The sequence below is a fragment of the Aythya marila genome, assembly GCF_965140915.1.
Source record: "Aythya marila genome assembly, chromosome: 2".
In the NCBI taxonomy this organism is placed as follows: domain Eukaryota; kingdom Metazoa; phylum Chordata; class Aves; order Anseriformes; family Anatidae; genus Aythya; species Aythya marila.
Genome location: NC_139043.1, coordinates 51,870,781 through 51,896,048, shown reverse-complemented (window position 1 = coordinate 51,896,048; position 25,268 = coordinate 51,870,781). Strand labels below are relative to the sequence as shown.

At 41.9% G+C, this 25,268-nt stretch overlaps 2 protein-coding genes across 4 annotated transcripts in view; one reads left to right on the top strand and one right to left on the bottom strand.

Moving 5' to 3' along the window:
• Positions 1-424: 424 nt before the first annotated feature.
• On the bottom strand, positions 425-9,971 carry TPMT (thiopurine S-methyltransferase). The gene is made up of 9 exons (XM_082753910.1): positions 9,892-9,971; positions 9,574-9,716; positions 8,500-8,592; positions 7,441-7,573; positions 6,970-7,022; positions 2,903-2,977; positions 2,074-2,159; positions 1,342-1,386; positions 425-570 (listed from the first exon to the last, which is right to left on the bottom strand). The coding sequence occupies exons 2-9, from the start codon at positions 9,705-9,707 to the stop codon at positions 455-457; spliced, it is 735 nt and encodes a 244-aa protein (XP_082610036.1). The 5' UTR covers positions 9,708-9,716; positions 9,892-9,971; the 3' UTR covers positions 425-454.
• Positions 9,972-9,974: 3 nt separating this feature from the next.
• The window catches only part of KDM1B (lysine demethylase 1B), a 28,849-nt gene continuing 13,555 nt past the window's right edge, over positions 9,975-25,268 (top strand). Inside the window, exons 1-12 of one of the 3 annotated variants that reach the window (XM_082753906.1) lie at positions 9,975-10,002; positions 12,681-12,783; positions 13,683-13,807; positions 15,521-15,610; positions 16,389-16,500; positions 17,124-17,240; positions 18,233-18,271; positions 19,364-19,568; positions 20,681-20,865; positions 21,835-22,011; positions 22,882-22,956; positions 24,332-24,469. In XM_082753906.1, coding sequence (XP_082610032.1) covers positions 12,694-12,783; positions 13,683-13,807; positions 15,521-15,610; positions 16,389-16,500; positions 17,124-17,240; positions 18,233-18,271; positions 19,364-19,568; positions 20,681-20,865; positions 21,835-22,011; positions 22,882-22,956; positions 24,332-24,469 — 1,353 coding nt within the window. In that variant the 5' untranslated portion in view covers positions 9,975-10,002; positions 12,681-12,693. Of the gene's footprint in view, positions 10,003-10,060; positions 10,204-11,053; positions 11,073-12,680; positions 12,784-13,682; positions 13,808-15,520; positions 15,611-16,388; positions 16,501-17,123; positions 17,241-18,232; positions 18,272-19,363; positions 19,569-20,680; positions 20,866-21,834; positions 22,012-22,881; positions 22,957-24,331; positions 24,470-25,268 lie in introns of those variants that run through there. The other 2 variants (XM_082753908.1, XM_082753907.1) reach the window with 2 other exon arrangements.

Sequence of the window (25,268 nt, the reverse complement as noted above, 5' to 3'; positions counted from 1 at the left end):
AGAGCAGCAAAACGTGCCAGCTGCCCGCCTCTCTTGCCCAGCTGCCCTCGCTGGTGCAAGGCGAGCAGCATTTCAACAGCAGCTGCCATTACTCCAGGGCCACGAGCCTCCGAGGAGGACCTGCAGAGCTACACACAGGCAGCAGCTACTGGCAGCCACAGAGAAGGGACCTCATTTATTTATTTTTTAATACTATTTGAATTTCTGCAAAAGAAACACTCAAAAAACAATTGTTTGTGTGTGAAGTTTAAGAAAAGCTATGCACATCTTAAGGTACTAAAGTCAGTTATGTAGGAGAGTTGCCTTTGAAAGCAAAATCAAACTGAAGATGTCTCTCAGACATTTTTCTGTACACTGAAGCCTGCTTTAAGAGTGTCCCGAAACGTGTCTCATTTTAAAAAGTGAGATAAAAATGAAAGCTAGATGGGAGGTAAGTTGTTTTAATGGATTTTAATCAAGCTACAAGCTTTAGTATATACAGAACCTCCAGAAAATAATCCAGTCCCCATCGCCTGTGTCTTTCTGAGAAGTCACTGACTTTTTCAAGAAGCTTAATTTCACAGTGGTTGCCTGAAAAGGAGGAAAGAGTAACAAATTACTGAATGGTAAGTCAGTGAAGAAAACAAACTGGCAGAAGACAAAACCTTATGTACAGATGTCCCTAACTGTGTGACACAAATGCACTGAGGAAAACTTATCCCATTGCAAAAGAGACCAACAAAACTGTCCTTGCCAATGACTCACTGTGTACGGACACTGCAGAGGTCTTATAAAGATGTAAGATTAAAAGAAGTGCAATAGCAAAGCATATCATGAGCAATACTGAAAATTCCCTGACACAACTCTGATATATATATATATGTTAATGGATTTGAGTTGCACATCTAGCATTTCTACAGCAGGACATTTTACTTTTCTTCTTGGGCTACAAAAATACAGCAGAAGCTTTAGAACTAATATGCAAAGGCCTTGCATTAAAACCAGGGTAGATGGTGATGAGGTGCAGAGAAAGATGAAACTGTCAAATACGAGAAAGACTGAAGCCATGAGACCACAGTGTGCAGTCTGAATCCTGGGGGAATGAAAAGAAGTCATGGGGAGAAAAGAGACAGCGACTGCATCTAGGGTTTTCCTTGTATTTTTTGAAAATGTGGGAATTTGTGTTAACAGCAAAAACCTTGTGGCAACGTGATTTTTATTTCCCTCATTGTTTTTCCATGACTCCATCTCTTATCTAAGTAGCAAACACATGACTTGGTCACTCGCTGCAGAGACAGAAGCACACAAACCCATTTTTGTGTTTTGGAAAACATCCTGGGGGTGAGCTGAAACATGACTTACCAAACAAGCTTTTAACTTCAGATTCAGGAACATAGAACGGTGGGCCTGGAAAGGAAATGGTGAAGCTAATCAGAGAGGAGACAAACTTTTGTACTGCAACAGGAGAGCCAGAGCCAGCCGCAGCCCCTGTGAGCAGCACCACCTGCAGGAACCAGAAACACCACGTAGGAGAACTGGAGGCACCCTGGTGGACCCCCTGGCAGCTTCAGGTGCTGCTGCTGCTGCAGTACCTCCAGGCTGCAGCCAAGGCAGCCACGTTGTCAGAAGAGGGAAGGTCACAAACACACCATGGATACAACCACTCTTGCTGCCGTGTGTGAATCGGGCCAATAATCCCTTTATAGTGCAACGGCATAATTAAAGCTAAAAGCTGAATAGTGAGAGGGAGAGCAGTGAATTAGGCTATTGTGGCTAATGACAACAAGACCTTCTCCCTGAAGGGTAATTATGCTGGAGAGATCAAAAGCAGCAAGAAATCTATCTTTTGTGAATTTGTGATTAAAATGATAACAATAATATAATAAAAACTAAACTTTGGCATGTAATAAAAGTTATAATAAGGAAAAACACTTCATGGCCATACAGAATTTCACCTCTTCCAGGCATATGCAGGCCATGTTTGCAGACCATGTTTGTTAAAAAAGCTGAGGAAGATCCTACTATATATCTAATACATCTTTACACAATTCTTGTTAATGCAAAACCAAAACATGAACAGTGCAAAGTTCTCACCTTCGTGTTTGTTTGGATCATATAAAACAGTAACGAGGAGATAAGAAGAATTTTTCTCCATTAGGGAGATCATCAGACTGGCATAGCTAAAAGGAGATAGTGATACTTTATTATTTTGGAACTGCACAAGCATTGAAACACAGCATTCAAAATATTCACCAAAGAAAGTAACATGTAGTCCTGCGTGGAGACAAGTCAAACTGACCCGCACAGAAACTCAGCAGAGATACACGAGCATGAAATTCATGAAACATCTCAAAGAAAGGTTTCGGGACACTTTGATAAAAAAGCATTTCTTATTTCCCATGTTCTTCTCAAAACCAACACCGTATTCATCCGTCACAGTCTAGAACACAGTACAGAACACAGGACCGATTTATGAAATTATTTGAATTCAGAATGAAATTATTTGGATTCAAGTATCTGATTCAAAAATCCTGGGAGCAGGGTCAAACTACGTTTGGGTTTGCTGCAGGCAAGAATGAAAAATTGGAGTAAAGAGAAGTGAGGGGAAGATGAAGAGAGGGAAGAGACGCAGATGGGGTGAAAAGGAAATAATAACATTCAGATGAGACTTGCAGCTCTGCTGCTTCTGGGTTGCAACAAACCACATATTTTCCCACCAAGAGGCAGGGCCGCTTCCTGAAGGAAGCTCACAAATCTAGAGCACCACGCTCTGCAGCTGTGGCTGATGCTTAGGGCAGAAAAAAAACTTGTTTAGGTTACTCTGCTCAGTGAAAGAGGGCTTCTCGACAGGTGGCAGAAGGTAACAAAATTGTGTCACTGGATACATTAGAGGAAAGAGTAACTGCTAAGCGAATTTACTAACCGTGGTCTGTCGCATGGGTTCACAGCCACTAGAGCTCCTCTGTCCCAAACCCCATCAAACTTGCCAACAATTGCACTACAGAAAGATGAGGGAAAAAAAGCTTAAAAATACTGATAAGGCACCTTCATCCTTACTCAGATACTTCTGAGCAGTCGGCAGCAGTCTCCAGCTGGCTGTGCAGACCCGATTTGTTGTTAGGATCCAGCCTTCTCACAACCCAGAACATTATGAGCTGGGTGGCAAGAAGCCCTCTGGTGTGGTCCTGCCATGGTAGATACCTGCCATGGTAGATAGCACGGGGTGCTGGAATTGCTTGGCATTTCCCCATTGCCAGGGTGTGCTGAGACAAGGCAGGGGGAAGAAACACTTTTTAAACACTTTCGGGATACAAGTCTGGTGTTTTTGCAGTCACAACGTGCCGTGACCCCTGAGGCAGCACTGACATACATTTGGGACATTGTTAACTCATGGTTTCCTTCTAGGACCCACACATGATTTCAAACACAGGGTAAGGAAGGCACCTCACTGCTTTAGGATTGCTGAGCGCAGCACACCCAGTAATTTTAAACACCCCAATCCCCAGCCACGTGCTCAGGACAGTTAGCCTCAGTCTGCAATTTGTTTAATCTTATTAAAGCGAAGTTACTGTGGTACTTGCCTCAGTCTAACACTGTGACAGACATCATTTTTGCTCCTGAATATACTGGCAGACGGCTTCACTGACTACCTAAAGCCTGCAAGCAGCCCAGACTATTGGAAAATGCCTTTACTCATGGGTGTTAAGAGCAGTCAGGGTGACACTAGAGATGAGGATGTTTACAGGCAGGAAAAGCCTTGTTTCTGGTAATTATTAAACCAGGAAATTAGAGAGCAAAGTAAAAATAAAGTAAATTGCATAACTTTAAAGGAAGTCTGAAATACATTTACTTACTGAGGGAAAAAAAAAAAAAAGTCTGCAATACCTTTCTGCCTACTGGGAGAGTGTCTGAGTCCAATTGCATCACCTCTGTCTTCACTTCTCCCTGCCCTGCTGCTCGTTTCTTTGCAATGGCATCGCTGAGTTTCTGGCGTCTAACCTAGAAGCTGAGCCTGTACTTCCCGCTCTGCTGCGATCAGACACGATAACGCTGCAGATTCCTGACTCCTCTCAAAGCTTGCCAAGACCAAGCATCTAATTTAAATAAGCAGTCTCTTATAAGAAAGGAGGGTTTTAAAGAGACAGCTGAACAGGCAGTGGGGATGAGGGGGCAGGTGACAAACTTCATTTTCTGACACTTGCAGGCTGTTCTCTCTGCATAGACGAGTCTGCTGCAAGACCTCAGGAAAACCCCTGCAGTTTTTTTGCACCCCTTTTTTCTTTCCACCTCCCATCTGGTCTAATTGGAACGGTGGCGGTGGCTCCACGCAGGCATTTCAGGTACTTTGCTCCCCATGGATTTCACCAGGGACTACAGACATCGCAGGCCGTGGGCAGCCCCACACTGCAGCCTTTCCCTGGCGCCCAGATCCCAGGAGCTCCTGAACATCTGGGTGCTCCCTGCCTGCCTCTACATCCCATTTGCTTACGAGAAGAACCAAGCCAGGAGAAAATGGAAGAAAGGTACACGGCTTCCTTTCGTCCTGATTCCATCAGGATGAAGCTAAGCTATTAGGAAGCAGTCCTCTCAGATCTACCTTTCACTGTACCAGACTTCAGCCTCACTTTGTCTCCTGCTATAAGTTTATACGACATGCAGCATGAGAGATGGCAGTCTAGATACTACTACGATTAATAGAAATTAGCATCTAAAACAGCAATTCACATATCCACAGAAATCCTACTTCTTTTTGGTAATAACGTTGCGAATTGCTATCCCTGCACACGTTTAGTAGTTTCGGTTAAAGCAATTTTTATTTATAGTCTGGTAGCTATAATTGTATTAGAACGTAAGATGATTGTGTAACATAACTGTTTAACACACCTCCCAGAGTCCCCACAAAAAGCAGTAATTCCTGTTACTCTTTAACCAGCAAGAGCCTTTGAAATGTCTCATTCTGACAAAGGTCACAAGCAGATCTGAGTTTTCCCCTAATGAATGCCAGGCGAGGAGATCAAAAGGATTTGTTTGCAGGCCAGCCTCGGCAAGAGAGAAATAAGTTTAATTTCCATAATTACTGGGTAATTAATCAAATGGTCTGTACATAGAAACTAGAACTGTGTGTGCATTTTTGTAGTCACAGGTATCTGCTGACTGCTGCAGGGAACGAGGTTTGTGCTTTTGTCAGAGCAGCACCCAGCACAGAACCACGCATCCAGAACACGTACCTGCCAATTTGTTTTGCGAGTGACAGACCTATCTACTGGGCCCATTAACAGCAACTGAAGTTTTCACTAATTACCTATTTTTGGTTTACTTCGTAGTATCATTCCACCGTATTACGATGGAAGTTAGAGATTTTACCATGCTACCTGCTACCGAACTTAGAACAAAAATTTTCAAAAACTGCAGACGAGAAGCTCGAGCAGTCCCTGGGCAGCTTGTCAGCTCGCAGCTAGAGGGGCTTACAGGACTCGACACAGCAAGAAGCTACATCATGGGGGAAAGGTGAGGAGGAAACCAGGCAGTATCTACAAAGTCGCTTTCATATACTGCCCATCCGTTCCAAGGTGTTCATTTTTGCAAGACTCCTTATATCCACACTCTGAACCAAACGGCTGCAACAGCAGAAGTCTTCGCAGCACTCTATTCTCTAGGGGACTTTGGTCTCCAGTAATGAATACAAAGGGGACCATAAAGCAAGCACTGTGTTCTTGTGTCCTAAGCGACCTATTATTCCTGTACATGTTGACTCCCTGAAAAGCCCATCCACATAAAGATCAAGACTTGACCTCCTCCTCCTAATTGAACAGCCAGGGAACAAATTGTTACTGACAGTTGTTTGTATGAACACACATAACCTCACCAAAACCTTAAACTCTAGGGTAAATTGTGTCAGAGTAAGAAATACAAGAGGAAGGAACTACAGCAGAGGACACTGGGCATCTTCAGCTTCCTTCAAGATACATTTCAAAACCAGAAGCATCCCTTTCTTGCATGCTCTCCAGTCTCCAGCTACCCCAGCACTGATGTAGGTCTGGGGACATTTCAGGACAGACTTACACGCGCCTATTGTGAACGTCTTCTGGGGACAAATAAACCAGATGCATTACTGTCCAAGGCAGAGTCTTCTATGCTAGAGGCCATGAGAGTCTCTGTACAACTCTGTGTAATCTCTGCAAAATTCCCCACCAGCTGGCAGCTGAGCAGGAAGTCAGGTGCAAAGCCACCCCAAGATCTGAGAAGTGACTTTGAGGCCACAGAGAACAGTGGGCTGAAATATTTTTCTGGAGACAGTAGCGTGGACTGTGCTGAAATATTTTGCATTTTCCATTGTGTCTTGTAACTGATAAAGGATGAATAAGAAATAAGGACATTTTAGCACTAAAATCCTTAAGAAGATTTTAATAAGTTGAGCCATGTTTTTAAAGGCACGTGCAGTCACTGATTGACAATATTTTAAAAGGGACATAAACTGGAGGGATGTTAAGTACTCTAAGCCCACTGAGAAAAGTATAAGTAAAGCATGGGGCACATAACCAATGGGTACAGCTTACTCATGAATACGTTAATCAAATAATTTGGGAAAAAATATATTTAGTACTTAATTACGGGAAAAGCTGTCTAAGACAACACCTCTGGTATATTCTCTTCACTTTCACTAAGCTACTCTGAGTAAGGGATTGTGCTAGGATTTTGCCTTGTAGAATCAATCAATAATATTGAATGCAATTTGTTTTTACTGCAAAAGCAAACATGGTTTACTATAACTTTCAGATGACAGCTTAGACAAGCCCATTTAAAGATATTTAGTTGCCATCTTTACCTAATGGTCAACAGCAGGGGTAATTTTTGTTGGATATTGGCTATTCACATTTTTCACACAAGTTAATAAGAGTTTTCTGGAGAGGATCTGGTTCAAATAAAATAATTTGACAGTATGAACATATTTGACTATAGAAAATTGTAGAACACACTGTGGACTCCTACCTGGACAAATCATAAATACTGCAGCAGTACAGACAAATGTTTCCAGAGGTACTCTAGGATGAAAAGAAAGAGAAACGATATTCATCAGCAAACTACATCTTTAAATATACACTTAAGTGTCATGGAGATAATAATATATATATTTTTTAAACCAAGGTACACCTCCTGATCCCTTCCATAGAGGTTCTGATCTATCAAAGCATGTGACTGTCCAATTTTGAAATATGCTATCCTCTAAACTTCACATTTAGGCCTTCCAAAGTTATGTGAAAAGAAAGACAAAGTAATAAGCTCAAAACAAGAACTTCTCAGTGCAAAACTACAACCCAGTGTTTCTTTTCAGACCTCATTAGGAGAAATGAACAATTACCAGCAAGACAGTGGCATAAAAGCAGAAGGACTTGTTTGCTCGGTTATGCCTGCATTGCGTGGCTGACCACACCAGACCATTTGGCAACGCAGGAAACATACCTGCAACTTCTTTGCTCCTGCAATCCCTGGGACTGGCTCCTCGCAATAAGGCAGGCCCTGGTCTGCAAAAAACTCCTTCAGCGCTTGCTCGCTGATGTCCACGCCGACAATGCTGTGTCCCAGGTCAGCCAGCCTGCACGCAGCAGAGAGGTCCCAGGTTTACTGAGGCCCACAGCTCAGGCCGTTACTGTACGTGCACCTCAATATGTATTTGCTAGAGAAATGCTTGCTCAAGCCTGGTTCTAGGATGCACTGGTGTGTCTCCTCTTTCTGGAGTTTTCACGTTATTGAACACCACCCCTGCACAATCAGAGTTTAAGGGGATGATGGGGTCTCACCAGATTTATTTATATCCCATCGCTTAATCATTACTTTCTATGAGCGCAGTGGAAAGGAAGACTGCCCTGGCAGTGGCGCTCAGTGTGACAAGGCAGCAGGGTGAGGGTCCTCACTGAGGCAGTGGCATGCCTCGGGGCCTGTGGTCAGCTTAGGAACCCATCACCATGACCAGTTGTTGTCACTGGGGCTAACTGGGGGGTGTAGATCAGTTGGGGTGGATTTGACTTGTGTCCTTTACCCCCAGGGAGCAGCACAGGCTTACACAGCCCCTAAAAATAAATTAAAACCCAGCCAACAACTATTGAAAGTAACATAAAGAAACGTAAAAAAAAAAAGAAGTTGTATTTAGCCCAAATCACCTAAATTCCCAGGTGTGACATGCCGCATGGTCCCATGAGCACATGCTCTGGCACAACCAGGCTCACCAGGAGCCATTTAAGCCGGCATCGCCAAAAAATGAAGCAGCCATTAGGGCACAGCTTCTGCCACTCTGTCTGTCACAAATCCGGCATTCCCCAGGCTGAACTCAGGGCGGTCAGAGGGATGCTCAGGTTATTCCTCAGCCATCCCATTTACACCACTAAACCAAGTGCCAGCAAATGAAACGGAGCAAGCCTCCAGTCTGCCGCCAGCTGTTGTAGGGCTGGGAATTCCCCCTCTCCCTCCCTCCCTCCCCACATCACTGAGATTTTTGCTGTTGTAATCTGTGCCGTTTCATACCTTTTCATGTCTACTGCTTTACCACAAAGTGGGAAAAATATCCTCAGTCCACTCCTGCCACTTAAGAGCATGTCCAGGTACTTCTTCAGCAGCCTGCAGAAGAACAGACATTTTTCACTTTGCGTTGGCCCACCAAGAGCCAGGCGCTACAAGGTAACACGCAAACTCCACGATGGGATACACAGCCAGTTAGGAATGCTATTAGAAGTAAAAGCTAGAGCTATGAACATTCACCTTCCATTTTCTCGGAAAGTGAACTTCATTTCTGTTGAGCAAATTTGTCCTGGTTTCTGTTTGCTTGCCTTCTCGGGTAAACAAACCCAACTTACCCACTTCTAAGCGGGCCACGGCAGGCAGCTTAAACAGGACGATGATTAAGCCCCTGGATCAATCATCGATACACGCCTGAAGTGTAAGTTTTGTTGGTTACAAGAACTTATAATTGGGTTTTCTCCTGTAGGATAATAATTGGGTTTTCTCCCAGGGCACAATAATTGCCCCAGTGCTGCTTTAGGCCCTGTTTTCATGACAGCAGCGCGGAGCCTTTGCAGCAGAGAACTTACGGCTTTTAGCCAGGTCGCCTAAACTTTAAAACGTGATTTAAGGTGGAATATCACAGAATCACAAAATTTCTAGGTTGGAAGAGACCTCAAGATCATCGAGTCCAACCTCTGACCTAACACTAACAGTCCCCACTAAACCATATCCCTAAGCTCTACATCTAAACGTCTTTTGAAGACTTCCAGGGATGGTGACTCCACCACTTCCCTGGGCAGCCTGTTCCAATGCCTCACAACCCTTTCAGTGAAGAAGTTCTTCCTAACATCCAACCTAAAACATCCAACCTAAAACACAGTATCTCTAAATGCAATGATTTTTTTTTCTTTTTCTTTTTTTTTTTTTTTTTCCTTTTTTTGCTGCCATTTTTTAACAAGTGGATGTCACGGGGCTATTTTAACGTCCCGGCAGCGCCTGTTTCCCCACGTTTCCCTACACAACCCCTGCAGCTTTCGGGGGTTTTGTTGGCCGGGCCCCTCTCCCCGTTGCCCGGGGCGGGGGGCGGCGGTGCCGTACGGGTGCCCGTGCTCCTTGTGGAAGGCGGCCGCCCCCGTTTCCCACTTGTGCAGCCAGTCCTGCGCCGTCAGCACCCTGTCCGCCTGGGCACGGCCGCCCTGCAGCTCGGCGGGCACGCCAGCAGCGCCGTCCATTTCCAGCGGCTGTGGGAGAAGGAGAGAAACCAGGGTCAGCCGGCACAACACACGAGCCCTGCTCTATTTTGCCAGAGCGCTGCGCTGCCTGCAGTGCCCCCCTCCCCAAAAGGGTCTCCAGCCCCATCCCTCCCGCTCCATCTCCCGGCTGGGGACCGGGGGCTGTGGCGGGGCCGGGCCGCACCGAGCCGTGCTGGCGCCTCCCTCTCGCTGTGCTGAGCGGAAGAGGAGGAGGAGGAGGAGAGGGAGGAGGAGGAGGAGAGGGAGGAGGATGGCGCTGGGGACGGCCGCAGCGGTGAGTGAGTGCCCCCTCTCCCCCCTCGGGCGGCGGGGCAGGTGCAGCGCGCCCCCGCCTCACCTCCTCGCCCCCCTCCATCCCTCCCTCTCCCTCTCTCTTCCTCCCTCTTCCTCTCCCTCTCCTCTTCCCCTTCCCTCTCCCCTCAGCTGTAGCAGGAGGCGGCGCGGACACGCGTGGATGTGGGCTCCGGCCGCTGAGGTGAGCGCCTGGCAGGGGCCGGGGCCGGGGCCGGGGGCTGGGGCCGGCGCCCCGAGCTGTGTGGAGGTGTGCGCGGCCCCTCGCTCCCGTTCCCCTCTCTCTTCCTGTCTTTTATTTAATTTATTTCTCCTCTCTTTCCTTTTTATTATTATTATTTTTTCCTCCCCCCAAGCCAAACTTGCTGTCAACTCCCCGCGGGGCTTTCCCCTATAGGCCAGGCAGGGCGAAATGTTGCCGCGAGGGGCACGCCGTGTGTCCCCCTCTCCCCTGTCATGGGGCGCGTTTCCTTGGCCGGTAACACCATATTTATAGGGCACAAAGCCAGTAAGACCACGTTTATAGGGTTCAGACCCAGCAAGACCACGTTTATAGGGCGCAGAGCCAGCAAGACCCCGCTCACAGGGCGCAGAGCCCCCGAGCTCCGTGAGGTGCGCGCTGTTTGCTCCCTCTCCAAGGAGCCGGGGGTTGTGGGGTGAGGCCGGTGGGGTCTCTGGAGGGGAATTGGGGACGAAGTGACACGCAGCTGGATAACAATGGCCTTCCTGCAGCTAGCCGGTCGCCTCCTGCCCACCTCCTCGTCCCTGGGCAGCACTGACAGCGCAGATATATTCGGGCTCCCTTACCGCCAGCCTCCGCCCTGCCAAACCCGAGGCCTGCCTGAGCCTTCAACATCCTCAGAGAACTTCTGAGCGAGCCATAACTGCCTCATTTCTCTCATTTTTTTTCCCCTCCCACCGTCACAAATGCAAGGAAACAGCACCGGTGTGCCTCCTGGGATCCTCACACCTCTCCTGCGACCACCTGCAGACCAGCCAGGGCCAGCGGGGAGGACAGAGCCTCTGCCCGAAAGGCAACAGTATTTAGGGAAGGTTAGTTAGTGTCCACCACCAGGAGGATACACGAAGGTGATACAAAGCCATACTGTTGTGCCCCGGACCCAGAGGGACAGCCCCAGAGGAGAACAGGCACCGTTTCCTGGGGCTTTACACAGTGCTTTGGGGAAATGTCATGCAAATGCCAGCAGTTGGCTCTCCTGTCTCTCCTTCCATCCTCATCCACCCCCGTGCAGTGGGGGAAGCTGTGGTGGAACATTGTTGGCTTTGTGGGGGAGTAAACATTGCCTTTTTTTCCCCTCTAATCATATATATATATACACACACACACATATATATATATATATTTAATAGGAAAAAAAATATTAATTTTTGTATTGGCTTGTCCAAACTCATTTCCCTTCTCACATATATTGTGTGAATCTTCCCTTCCCTTCTGCACCCAAATCAATTCCCTCTGTCTTGAGGGCAGAATAAAGCAGCGACTTACTTGATTTATGTCAGCTTCATTTGAAACTTCGTAAAGGTGCTCGTTCTCTCCTCCTGCTACCTTTACTTCTGGCAAAATTCGTGAACGTAGCTACTGCTAGCACATCCCAGCTTGAACGAGGAGGATGCGGCCTGGAACAACAGGGAGAATTGAGAAATTCCAGAAATATTAAAAAAATAAAAAAATAAAAATTGCAAACTAGTCCCTACTGCAACAAGATAACCTTCGTGACTCAGTGCTGTAGTACAAGGGTTTTATTTCCATTTCCTTTCTGTGTGGTGGAGTGCATTTAGATTTAATTCTTCCTCCAGGCTTTCCTTATTTTATTTTATCCCCTGCAAAAAGAACGCCTTTGATAATGCCATTTTAAATGTGCTTTCATATCTCTGGCATGCTTTCTCACACTACATGCTTTCCAGCTTGCATGATGAACTATGGTCTTCCTTTTCCCACCAATGTAGTTAAAGACAAGTATAGATCTATCTTGTGGTGTTAAACTTCTTTTTTTTTCTCCCAAAGTATGTTTAATAACTAAGTTTGTGATATTCCAGTTGCCTAAAATTGCCATGCAAATGCAGCTGTTTAGGCTTTGCATTCTGATGCCTTTTTACAGGAGGGTGTGAGACAGGAGAGTCTAGGAAATGGTATTTCACTTGGCATTAAACATCTCTTGATCAGGCTGTTTGGAAAAGTGCTTTGCAGTGCAAATCTCTTGCCACCGATAAATCAGTAGTTAGTAGGAAGAGCATTGTGGAGACTGGTATTTCAAAGCTTACATTATGGACTGATGTCTATTCACTTTGCCAACCCTAATTCCAGTCCAGATCTTGACGTAAAGCAAACACAAATCAGATTATTGAAATCCAGGGTATGCTGATCTGGAATAGCCTGTCAGGATGTACTCCAGGATCTAATCTTAACTCTGAATTTAGTTTAAAATAAGATTGTTGTTCAATCTTATAGTGCCTCATAGTGCCTCGTTCTCCTTTCTCCCCTGAACTGATAGCCGAGGTAAACGGATTTTTATCTAGGTAACTCTGACTGAAGTAGCATTCTAAGAGTGGTGATTAGACAGCTCTGCAAGTTTAATCAATTTAATTTTAAATTTTCCTTAACTGTTGCTTTATTTATTTATTTATTTATTTCCCCCCCAGGTCTAATAGTACAATGTCAACTGGAAGGGTACGAACAAAGAAAAAGACATGTTCTTCAGACCAGTCTCCAGACAACCTTCCTCTGAGGAGTTCTGGAAGACAGGTATTTATAACAATTTTAAAACACATGGTTATTTTATTTTATTTTATTTTATTTTATTTTATTTTATTTTATTTTATTTTATTTTATTTTATTTTATTTTATTTTATTTTATTTTATTTTATTTTATTTTATTTTTCCTGTTTATGTTTATAAAGAAAGAATGCTTTACTGTGGATCATCTCAGAGTATTTATCCAGGGAGAGGGAGAATTTGTTAACTATGTGAAGAAATAGTCAAAGCTCCTTATTTATGAAGAGTATTCAGAAAAGAGGAATGCTCGCTGTAACTAGTAAATTCTTGATGTGTTAAAAATACAATCAGAGTTTTCTGTGCAGCCAAACAAGGCTGTCTGCCAATCGAGACTGAGACCTAAAACAACACAATATGCAGTACCTTTGAGGCCTAGAAGAGGCATATGGTATACAGCTTTGTATCTGGAGTCATCCCCCCCACGGCCCTAATATTTTATTTGATGTGCAGAGAAGATTGCCACTAATTAATATCAATAAGTATATGAAGAAGAGATTTTTCTGAAGGAGAAATAGAAGGAACGCCTGAGGCCTTACTCATTAACATGTGATGGAGCTTAAACTATGATTTGAACTGGAATCTTTGCTTATAATTTCTTCAGTGGCATCAGTGAAGCTAGGGCAAGGCATTTTTAGCTTTAAATGATATTTCCATCCTTACTCTTTTTTTTTTTTTTTTTTTGGTAGAAAAACTGACCTACTTTGACAGCTGTTTCATGCTGCAGCTACTTCACAATGGATTCAGAAAGTTTTGTTTGTATCGTTTTAAACTTTCAATGCTATGCCACAACCTGCAAAACTATCTGAACACCACTGTGTGTAAAACGCAACCGTGTCATTTCTGGTCAGATTTCAGCTATTCTTTATTAGGTGAAGAAGAAAGCGGCTGAGGCAGCAGACGATGACGACGACGCGTCAGAGAAGAAATATAGGAAGTGTGAAAAAGCTGGATGCACCGCAACATGTCCCGTTTGCTTTGCCAGTGCAGCTGAAAGGTTTGTTCCTTTTTAATTTGATTTTTCATAGACTTCTCTAAAGTTGCAGTTGAAATTTGGAATTTTCATTGCATTCTGAAATATCCCTTCATTTCTAAATGTAGACAGAATATTGAATGGTAGTAAGATGAGACTTAAGATGCCAGGGAAGTGCCACAGTTATCCTTTTGTGGATATGTTTCTTCTGCACAAGTTACTAAATCTGATACAGCGTGTCTTTAGCTTAGAATAAGATTACTGATGCTATTAAGGGTGTCTTCTGGAACACACCTTGCTTCTGTGAAACTGAGAGCATGCAAGGGTAGCCTGAGGAAGCTAAACGTGCTTTTGAGATGGAAAACGAAACCATCATGTACTGCAGAAACCGACAAATGCAGAAATTTCTTGGAATGTTTTTGCAGTCTGAAGTGAGAGTCTCAGCTTTGCGTTTTAGGTCTTGGGAGACAATCGTGCTTATTTGAACTCTTTGTTCTCAAGTCGTTCATGACTTTTGGACAGTCCTTTTGCATTCTTACCCTGGAGATGCATCTTGTCAGTACTGTGCATTCAGTATCTGCAATGAGAAAGATATTAGATCTCGGGATGCAGTAGGCAGACTGTAATTACATGGCATCATCCCCTCCCTAGCTAATTGGGGCACACTTTCCTTGTTTTATTTATTCTTCAATGATGTAAAATAATTCAGACACCTGAGAAATCTGTGTTGGTGATTTGCTTTTTATTTAGGAAACAACAGATATCACATAGTCATGTTTCTGAAGTGTTATTTTAATGTTGTGGTAGATATATATCTTTCCCCTAGAATATGTGCTTTCAGTATCATTTATTTGACATGAGATCATTTCATTTCTAGCTATTTCAGTTAGTAGCTTAGGCCACTGTTTTTTACCTCATGAGTTTGAATTATTTCATTGAGTTTAATGAGAGTTTTCTAAGTGAAGAGTGATCGCTTTGCGTAATTAATATAATCTTTGGTAATGGATATTTCTTTCCAAGAGTGTATCAGGAATACATGCCCAGAATGTGTAACGGATTCCTCAGGGTTTCCTCTCGTTGGGTTAAAATTGCAGCCAACTTGGTCACGTTAAAAAATCAGGCAACATCTGTTTTGCGTTCAGATTTGCATGTATAGTTCTGTCAGCTGTTCTGGGGACTAGATGTTGTAATGACTTACGAATCGATCGATTACCCATACACGAAAAACACTCATTGAAATGACTTCCTCTCACCCCTGCACTAAGATCAGAATGAAATAAAAAATAAAAAGGCAAAAGAAGGGTAAAGTTCCTACAGAGAAGGACACTTGGAAAATGCTTTGTGTGTTGCTGTACATAGTGTAAAAGCAACTCTATTTCGTGTCCAGGAACCATCTGCTTAAAGGCTACTAAAGAAAGGCTCAGTGGACCATTGTTGGAGGGAAGTTGCTGGAAGCCAGACCAACTGTAAAACTGTGTATTGTGTATGCTTTGCCTCCTTTGCATCTGGTGCTGCTTAGTTCGGAAACTGGAAATGTCTGAGACAATTGAAATGATCTTCTCGTTATTGTTATTAGTGTGGCTGTAGTGCCTCGTGCAAGTCAGCCTTCATGAATGGAACATAATGGCCTGGCTTGTCCTGAAGATATTGTTCACATTCTAGAATGTGCTATTGTCAAGAGATTTTTTTTTTTCTGAAATGTTTCATAAAGCTATTTCTATGTCTCTTGTTTTACAGATGTGCTAAAAATGGTTATACATCGAGATGGTATCATCTTTCCTGTGGGGAACACTTCTGCAATGAATGCTTTGACCACTATTACCGAAGGTAGACTGGCCAATTAAGGTTGTGCCTTTTCAGTTCTTACTAAATTTTGACAGATGATACAAGTGCTGAAACCTAATATACACATGTATAATACCAAGTCTTGTCCTCTGTGCTTGCTTGATCGGAAGTTACACTTAGCTGTTGGTGGTAAAACTGCAGGTGTTGTATGGACTAATCATCTACATGAATATGTATCAGGAACAAAACCAGTTATTTTGTGCAAGGTGTTTTGTAGGGACAGTTATTCTGAACCTTTCCTCCCTTTTAAAATGACAGCAGAGAATTTTAAAAGATGAGAAGAGCTTTAAGTACGTCCATTTTCTCTTAGTTAGCAGATTCACTCTGCAATGTGAATTCAGCAGAACTTGTCTCTGTGTATGACCACAATCAGCAAGGCTTTCACGCTTGCAGTTCAGTGTCTGGAGTCTCAGAGAACACTTCAGGCTCCAAGCTCCTTTCCATTTGTGTGGGAGTCGAGTCCATCTCTACTGAGGCTCTCGGGTACTTGTGTGCTCAGCAGTACCTGTAGCTCTCTTCAGACTTCAGATTCCAGGAAGTCTGCTCATTATCAAGAGGACATAGCGGTCAGGATGCTCTTTATTGCTATCATAAAAGCCATGACTTCCTCTGCATTTAATAGGAAAATACAGAGCTCTGCAGCCTTATTTCTCTGTCCTTATATAAAATGTTTAATTTTAAAATAACCACTGTTGCCTAAAATGAAATAGATCATTCAGTTTTCCGACTGCTTGCTATATTCTTTTCTCTTTCTTCTTAGCCATAAAGATGGTTATGAGAAATATACTGCCTGGAAAAGGATTTGGACAAGTAATGGTAAAAGCGAGCCCAGTCCAAAAGCCTTCATGGCTGATCAACAGCTTCCTTACTGGGTAAGACAGAGAGTGATTTATGTAAGAGGGTGTATTTCAGTGTGATGGTAGCCTGAGAAGGTATGCGGTTTTGTTCTGATGCCTAAGTGAGCTCCCCTTGCCCCTTCTTTTCTATCTTCTCCTGATTTCTTGCCCTGAAAGACTTTCTGATATTGTATGATCAAGCAGTATGTCAGCTGAGTTTTCAGATGGGCTTTCTAGTATCAGAGGGCTTGGGAAAAGCTCAAGATAATTTCCCTGGTAAAGGGAGAAGAGGAGATACGGGAATAGAAGGAAGTTTTTTTTTTTTAAAAATATTATTATTTTTGAAATAGTAAATGATCTGTTTTTGCAGCAACACCTGGAAAGCCCACTGCAGACAGTAGTGTAACTGGGTATTGAATCAATTTTGGAGTTAGGTTCTGTATTGAAATACAGTCTTACAGGAGATTGACCCAAGATTTATGTTTACGTATACCAAACGTCTTACTGATGTCCTGAGCGTTACAGGAGAATGAATTTAACAATTGTGTTTAACAATTTCCTCATGTCTACCTTCTTTCTGATCAGCTAGTTATGCTTCATTAACCTTATCTGTAATCAGTCAGTAACGAGTGAAAACATGTTTGTTTTTCGACTTGTAGGTGCAGTGCACGAAGCCAGAATGTGGTAAATGGCGTCAGCTGACAAAGGAAATCCAGCTGACACCACAGATAGCAAAAACATACAGATGTGGTATGAAACTAAACAATTCCACCAAGGTAGCATAGAAGACTTTTGCTCATTCTGAAACTAACAAGTACATTTTTCTTGTTTGCAGACATAAATTACTTCTTGTTTTGCTGCTTAATGTTTCTAATTTCGAAACAAGTGTCCGATGGCCTGGAGAGCCGCATGGCTTAAAAGCCTACAAGCTGTTTGGCTTTTTTTTGTTTCCTGAGTGAAAATATCAAGAAAGAAGCATCTGAAATACTTTCTGTCTGCAGTCAACTATAAAATCACTCATTCTAAAGCTACTAAAAGACTATCAGCATGTATAAAATAGACATACACCAAAATATGTGTTTTGTTTTGTTTTGTTTGGCCATACTTTACTATTGAGGAAAACATTTGAAAAGCTCAATGAGCTTTTATTAATTTTTAGCAAGTTTGTCGTGCGGCTTTAAATGGAGAATATTCAGTTTTGGCCTGAAGGTAACTCCTGAAATTTGAGAGTCCTTACAGTGCCATAGAATTGTTATAGCTAAAAACATAACATGAAAACACTGACCATGTGAAAGGATTGGCATTTCATCTTGGAACTTTGTGATATTCTTAAAATAAATGAGAGAACTTTGTTTTTATAGTCTAGACTGGAAGATTTTCTCTCTGAAAAATGTGGAATCTTCCCAGAATTTCTCTCTAAATTCCCCCCTTTCCCTCCCCAATTTGTTTGTTTCAGTGTTCCACTCCATTTCATGGAATAAGACCTATATCTTAACGTCTGGTCAGTAGAGACTATTTTATTTAACAAATGAGAAACATTTTCTAGGGTGTTTTGGTTTCATGGTGTGTTGTGTTTTTAACTATACATTTCTCTAGTATTTATTTTTACTAATACAAGCGCCTGTGCTACAGAAAGCTAACACTAATGAATTCTTTGGTTTGGTTTTTATGTTTAAGGAACTGTGCCACAGCCAAATTGCTTTGTTTTATATTGAATTTTTGTCGCACAGCCTAAGAATAGCTCTGACTCAATTGACTTTTCTTTCAGACGGAGGGCTCAGACCAGTGTTCCATGCCTGAGGACTTGGTGAGTAGTGGTTGTTCCTCCTCATTTATTCTAGAATATAAAACCAACCCTAAAGCATGACATATGTCTTTTCTTTGTCCTTTGGCCAATTTTAGTAGCATTTATGCATTTTGCTCAGGAAACTGTCAAACACTATTTGCAACAGAGCCTCGGGCTTTCCACTTTCTCATCTTTTTCCTCTCTTCCCTCGCTACCAGTTAGATTTCAGGTGGTTCTTGGTGTCTTTGGGTTGTGATCAGTGGTTCAAAGTTTTCTCCTAATCCTCTCTTTTGATCAGGCAAAACAACAGCATTCAGTTGCCAGCTTTCAAACAAACAATCCCCACCCCCAAATTTCCCTGTCTTCCAGGTGCTTTCTATCTTTAGTCAGACTAGTCTCCTCTTTTTGAAAGCTGCAAAAGAACACCAAACCATGTTTTCTCTCTCCTCTCGCCCACCACACAAAACCTGATGTGTGTTGGTGTTACAATGACTTTATGACCGTGTAACCCCGCATTTCAGATCGAGGATGATCTGATGTTCAATAAGATGTTGTTGGCAAGTGTCTCTGAGGTACCTCTGGCTCAGGACACCTGTCCAAGATTATTGTTGACTCTTGGAGGAGCTTGGTGCTTTTGTTTCCTTAATGCATGTTTGCTTTGTAAACAAGGCTGAATCGTTAGCATTTGTTAGGGTTTTAGAAGGTCTTGGATGGGGATAGCAGAATCTAAATAAAATTGAACAGTTTAGACTTTTCTAAGTTCAGATTTCTGGATGCATAAGTGACTGTAAATGTTTTCTCAAGGGCCTGATGAGGCATAGGTTATCATCATGGTACGTCTCATCTGTTTGCTTTCCACATGGGCGTGGAGTTTGTGAAGGTTCAGCTCTGTTTCTGAGGAAGATGTTCAGACTGCAGGTTTTCTGTGTCAGGCTGAGGAAGGGGAAAGAGGGAGAGAAAATGTCTTTTTGACTTGCCATTCTGAGATTGGTACTTCTAGTGCTTTTTGGTCTCAGTTTTGGAGGGAGGGGGGAATTGGTTCATTTTCCAACGTTTTCAAAGTACTGACGTGTTCTCTTCTCCCCTCTTTCCTTCACTTCTCCGCTTGGCCAGAGAGTGGCTGAAGTTTCAGACCATTGGTGGTACTCCATGCTCATACTCCCTCCTTTGCTGAAAGACAGTGTGGCAGCTCCCTTTCTAGCTGCATATTATCCAGACTGCGTGGGCATGAGTCCATCCTGTACCAGCACTAATCGTTTACCTGGTGAATCCAACCTTGTGAAGTTAGAGCACCTAAAGAGCGTGCCTAATTTGACTGGTAAGAGCCATCTGCAGGGCTCTGTTGCTTAAATAGGTGTGATGAATTTTGTCTTATAACCGAGTTTATAAGGCACACAGTGCTCCTGACTCAGAAACACCGGTTCTGTTCTCAGCACTAATACACCCTCTCTGTGTGACTGCCTCTGTACTTCTTTGTTGCAATTTATTTGTGTGTAAGATAAAGGTAACACATTTCTCATGGCGTTTATTTAAGGTGTAATCACAGATCTCGTAGGCTTTTGGATTAGTACCTGTTATTTTTTTTAATACAAATGGGAAATTAGTATGTGGGTACTTAGCAATCATTTGCTTTCTTAAGGAAACAAAGATTTATAAAAACAAAATGTGATTCTGCTAGTTTTGATATTGGCGATCTTTGGGGTTTGGAGAAAAGGATTGGGTTTCTTAAGGCACTTGGATTCAGCTTAGGTTAACTTTTTTGCTAGTAACATTTCTGTGAGACTGATAGCCTGGGTGTGCTGATCTGCAAAATAGGCCTGGCACGGAAAAAGGTAATGCAGAATTCCCATACTCATCCATATGATGCACTTCAATGCTAGCTCAGAGGGAGTGCTTTGAGGAAAGTTCAGTTTCTGTCTCATCCTAGCATCCTTTGCTGTCCTTAGGTGCTGAAAATAAATCCACTACTCTATTGAATGGATGCTCATCTGCTTAACAAACAGAAAACCAACTTCATTACGCAGAGCTACCATTGCTGCACATGGAGGAGGATTACTTGTAGTTACTCTTCACCCTGGGTGGTGTTGGGAGCTGAAGATGAAAGTGGTTCAGGGGTACAGTGGTGCTAGACCTTGGACTTGAATTCAGATCCTGTTCCATGTTGGACCTGTCACGGCATCTGAGGGCACACAGTGTTTCTCTCTAGCAAAGCTTAAGCTCTGACAGGTCCAAGACACATCAGGTACCAGGACAATAATTAGCACCACACAGCCTGGAGGGTAAGAGGGGAGAGTGATACGAATGAAATCATTCCAAAAGTGGCTAGAGGTTGGGATGCTTCGCTGCTCGTAAAGGGAAAAGGATAAAAAGATACAATGGAATATGACATTTTTTTTTTCTTTCTTTTTTTCTCCATGTGTCTTTACTCAGTTGCAGGAATGAACAAATATTTCCAGCCTTTTTACCAGCCCAATGAATGTGGGAAAGCACTTTGTGTGAGGCCGGATGTCATGGAACTGGATGAGCTCTATGAGTTCCCAGAATATTCACGAGACCCGACCATGTATTTGGCCTTGAGAAACCTGATTTTGGCTCTGTGGTACACAAACTGCAAGGTAAGACATGCTAGAAGTTAATTTGTTTGCTTACAAATAATGGCTACTGCTATGGGATGTGGAGATTTTGAGGGGAAGAGAGCAAAGGGATTAGACTCTCTTCTTAGATATATCCTGTACACCAGAAAACCTGTTCCTGTCCTTTTGGAAAACATTTCTAAGACTTTTTTTTCCTTTTTTATTATTTATGCATTTTTTTAATTTATTTTCCCCTCCAGTTTTAATGCCTAGCTTATTTTGCAGCACATATAAAAATGTTATAAGCATTAAAACTTTCAAGTCTGCCCAGCTATTAGCTTTTAAAGGGACGCTTGGACATTTCTAAACAATGTTTTGGATGTGTTGAGGTGTTTTTGGAGGTTTTGGAGATTTTTTTTGTATGAACATTTGACAAGGGCATGATTGTCTTTTCATTTATGTTAACACTACAATGCTACTTCAGTCGCGTTGCCTCTGTCATATTCAATATAAATGAACTCAAAAGCCAGCTAGAATTTCACATACTGAAGCTTTCAGATACTGATATCCTGATTAATATGAAGCTTTAGGATACTGATCTATTTTTTTATTTTGAATTCTATTTCGGTGTGGATTTTACTAGAATGCCACTGACCATTGCCACCAGGTAGATTCATTTTGCAGTCTGTGATGGATTTCAAGGCCACTGCTGTATTCATAGAGCATACTGTGGAGTTTGCAAGAGTTTCTTTTAGACTCATGCTTTTATTCTGTGTCAGTCTAGCTTTCTATCTCCAGGAAGGTTGGAAGAGATAAATTGTTACCTTCGTCTGTACAGCTGGCTAGCAAGAAACTTCCATAAAGCTTGCTTTGAAAATGCTCTCAGAAACCTCTCTGAGTCACGATTAACCTTAACATCTGGTCTACAGTTTAAATACGCTGCCAATGTGAAAATATTAAATATATTTGGCTATCAACATTTCCTTTTTTTTGTGTCTTTTGTTTTTACAGGAGGCTCTTACTCCTCAAAAATGTATCCATCATATCATTGTACGGGGGCTTGTGCGTATTCGCTGTGTACAGGAAATGGAGAGGATACTTTATTTTATGACGAGGAAAGGACTAATTAATACAGGGATTTTATCAGTCAGTCCTGACCAGTATCTTCTTCCTAAAGAATACCACAATGTAAGTAGCTGTAAAAATCCCTGTGTTATTAATGCTATAAAACTACATGGTGCGTGTTTTTTTTTTTTTTTTCTTTTTTCTCATTATTTGTCATTTAAGTCATAACTGCATCTAAAAGCAAACATATTGCTTGTTTTTCACGTGATCCTTCCACATCTGCCTTCAGTGCTTATGGAAATTACAGACACTGGAGTCTGCCAGCACAGTTTGTATTCACCCAGACATCTATGAAGTCCAGTCCCGTGGATTTTCGCTTTTTAGATGGATGGGAACTGTGGGAACCACATTCAGTATGCCTCGGTTCTTCTTGTGGCTTAATGCTGTAGCACACCACAGCTTCCATATTATATTCCATAGAATATAACACGAATTTCCTTCTCTGGTTGCAAGAGCTATGATTAAAGGGTACATCCTTACGAGTAGCAATCTGTATGACAGCACACAGAAACTTGTAGAATGAACATGTTCTGTAATGGATTACCTCCTAGAAATAGTAAGTTGATTTACATATGGAAAGCATATTTCTGTGTGGTCACAATTTATAAAATAGTTTTTATTGGTCAACCCAATTTGTGATTAAAATTGTTACAAAGCGTGTTAGTTGCCTGATAACTTCAGCTGTTCCAGTTAAAAGAAATCAAGACATCTGAATTTAAAGTGCCTAAAAACTTTAACTTTTTTTCAAAGCTACAATTGGCCTTTTCTGTATATTAAATGCAGTATCATTTCTAAATGATTACATTAGAGGACAAGACCACTTAAATTCTGAAATCCGTGGGTATTTAAAATTTAGCAAGAATTGTGTGCAATGATCACTTCTATTTTAGCTCTGACTATTTATATTTATTTAAGTATTTTATTATTTTTTAGAAATCTGTCATTATTGTTGGGGCTGGTGCAGCAGGATTAGCAGCAGCTCGACAACTGCACAACTTTGGAATTAAGGTAAGAAAGTTGAGAGTACATTACTTGAAAAAATCAGACTTCTGCTTTGAAAATGTTTGAAAATATAATAGCATAACAATATTCTTGTTATAAACATCTAAGTATAGGGCATTCTAATTAATTTGTGAAATCTAGGGTTTTATTGAGTAAAGCTGCTGTTAAAGACAGCATTTACTTTTATCTAAAATCCAGCAAAGCAAGTACTGAATATTTTGCACAGACTTGGGTTGGGAGCATAAGGAAGACAGGGATATTCATGTCCAAATAATAAAACTGTTGATGATGGATGTTTAAAAGAGAGGACATTTTCTCTCCTTTGTGCAATTTAATGTACCTATTTGTTTTTTAATTTAAAAATGTGCATCTCCCTTTCCCCTCCTATTTGTCATTACCGGCGTGATCCCACAATATTTACATGTTGACATAATTTAACACATTAGAGTGTTCTTATGAAAATCTGTGGGACTCTTTGTGCATGAAATGTTGCAGGACTGATGCTTAAGGAAATGAATGAGCACGTTACTTTCCTAAACTTTTTTTTTAAAGCGAAACCCCAGATCCTATTGCGCCATTATCTCATTCATTGGTTGTTGAAGAGCAAATTGCAGTGCAGCCTTATTGTCCACCAAGTCCTGTGGAAAGCCCTCCTGCAGTAAAATATGTAATTATCAACTGGCAGGACATTTTTTTTAATATATGAAATATATTGTAATTATTTTTTTACATTGTCTTTATTTTTTCCTATTGCTTTCTGCTGTTCTGGACAGATTGATTTTTTTTTTTTTATTAAAGACTTATCTAAAGACAAAAATATAATAAAAGTAAATAATAATAAGCATATTCAGTCAGATAAAATATCCATTCAGTCCAGTATCCTGTGTCTGACTATGATAAGTGGTGTATGCTGAAGAAAGTATGTGTAAATGACAGAAATATGACAATAAAGTATTCTCGGAATACCACAGGAATAAACTTTTCCAAAAGGTTTATAGAGGTCCTAAGGTGGACACTGTAGTCAGATAATTGTATTTAAAAGTCTCTAGCAAACCTTGAACTCCAATTTTTAGATTTTCCAAATATGTCTTTACCTTTTTAAAAAAAGTTTTTTTTTGTTGTTTTTTTTAAACTACGGTTGCTTTTTAAAGTATCAGTTATTTTATGTGTGTATATATATCCTAAAGAATAACCTTTACATTAAAATTTAAATGCATAAATGAGCTATATCAAGAAACAAAAATAGTGTTAAGATTGTTAGTGTTGATGGATTTTAGTTTGATTGTCCAGTTTTGCTTTGTTTTCCGCCTTGCTCTGCAGTTGAGCAGATATGTTTATTATAATCATGCCTCACAATTTCCTAAACTGCATTCTGTCACAGGTCATTGTCTTAGAAGCTAAGGACAGAATTGGTGGCCGAGTGTGGGATGATAAGACATTCACGGGAGTCACTGTTGGAAGAGGCGCCCAAATTGTCAACGGATGTGTCAACAACCCCATGGCACTAATGTGTGAGCAAGTGGGTTCCCTACCGTGGCCATGCATTATCGTTAGTGCAAAAGTGTTGTTAAAAGCCAGGCGTGGGTGGGTGGGTAAGGGTGGGAGTCCTTTTTCATGACATGATTAAAATGCTCTTCTGCATTTCAAGTAAACTCCACGTTGCTATCCTATCTTTGGTAACAGCTGGGGACAGACAAGGGCTGTGGAACGATCTCAGGCACCTTATGTAAAGCTAGCTAGGGTGGCTTCAGCTTCAGAACCAGAAGTAACCACATTTTTGCCCTTGTCTGGAGATAAAAATGTAAAAAGGCTCCTGGTAGCCCGCTGATTCTAGTAGAGGCAAATCATTGGAGCTGAGAAGGGCTTTACTGTGGGAGGCTGTTGCTGTGCTGCTGCAATACCTATGTCCATGATAGACTTGCCTTGGCTTGGCCTCTGTTATTTCTAGTTTGATTCTGCACAAATAACGCTTAATAAGTTTACTAGCTACTGCTGCAAAAGCAATGCAGCTTGATTGTTTGAGTAGGAAGCAGGATTTCCCCAAGTGGACCTTGAATCTGGAGTTTGTTCAGGAAGACATGCACATCCAGCCCGTGTTGTTCTAACAGTGTAGTGCTCTACAGTGTCATGAAGAACAAAAATGTATTTTTTGGTTCTAAGTCACGTTTTAGTTATGAGGTGAGGAGCGATGACTTTTGAATACACGTTGGGTGCCCATTCCCATGTGGTCTTTGATGTCATCTTTGATTCAAAGTCCAGCTCTATCTTGATCTGCATTGGTGAGCAACAGCCTTGGAGATATGTGAGGGTATGCAAAA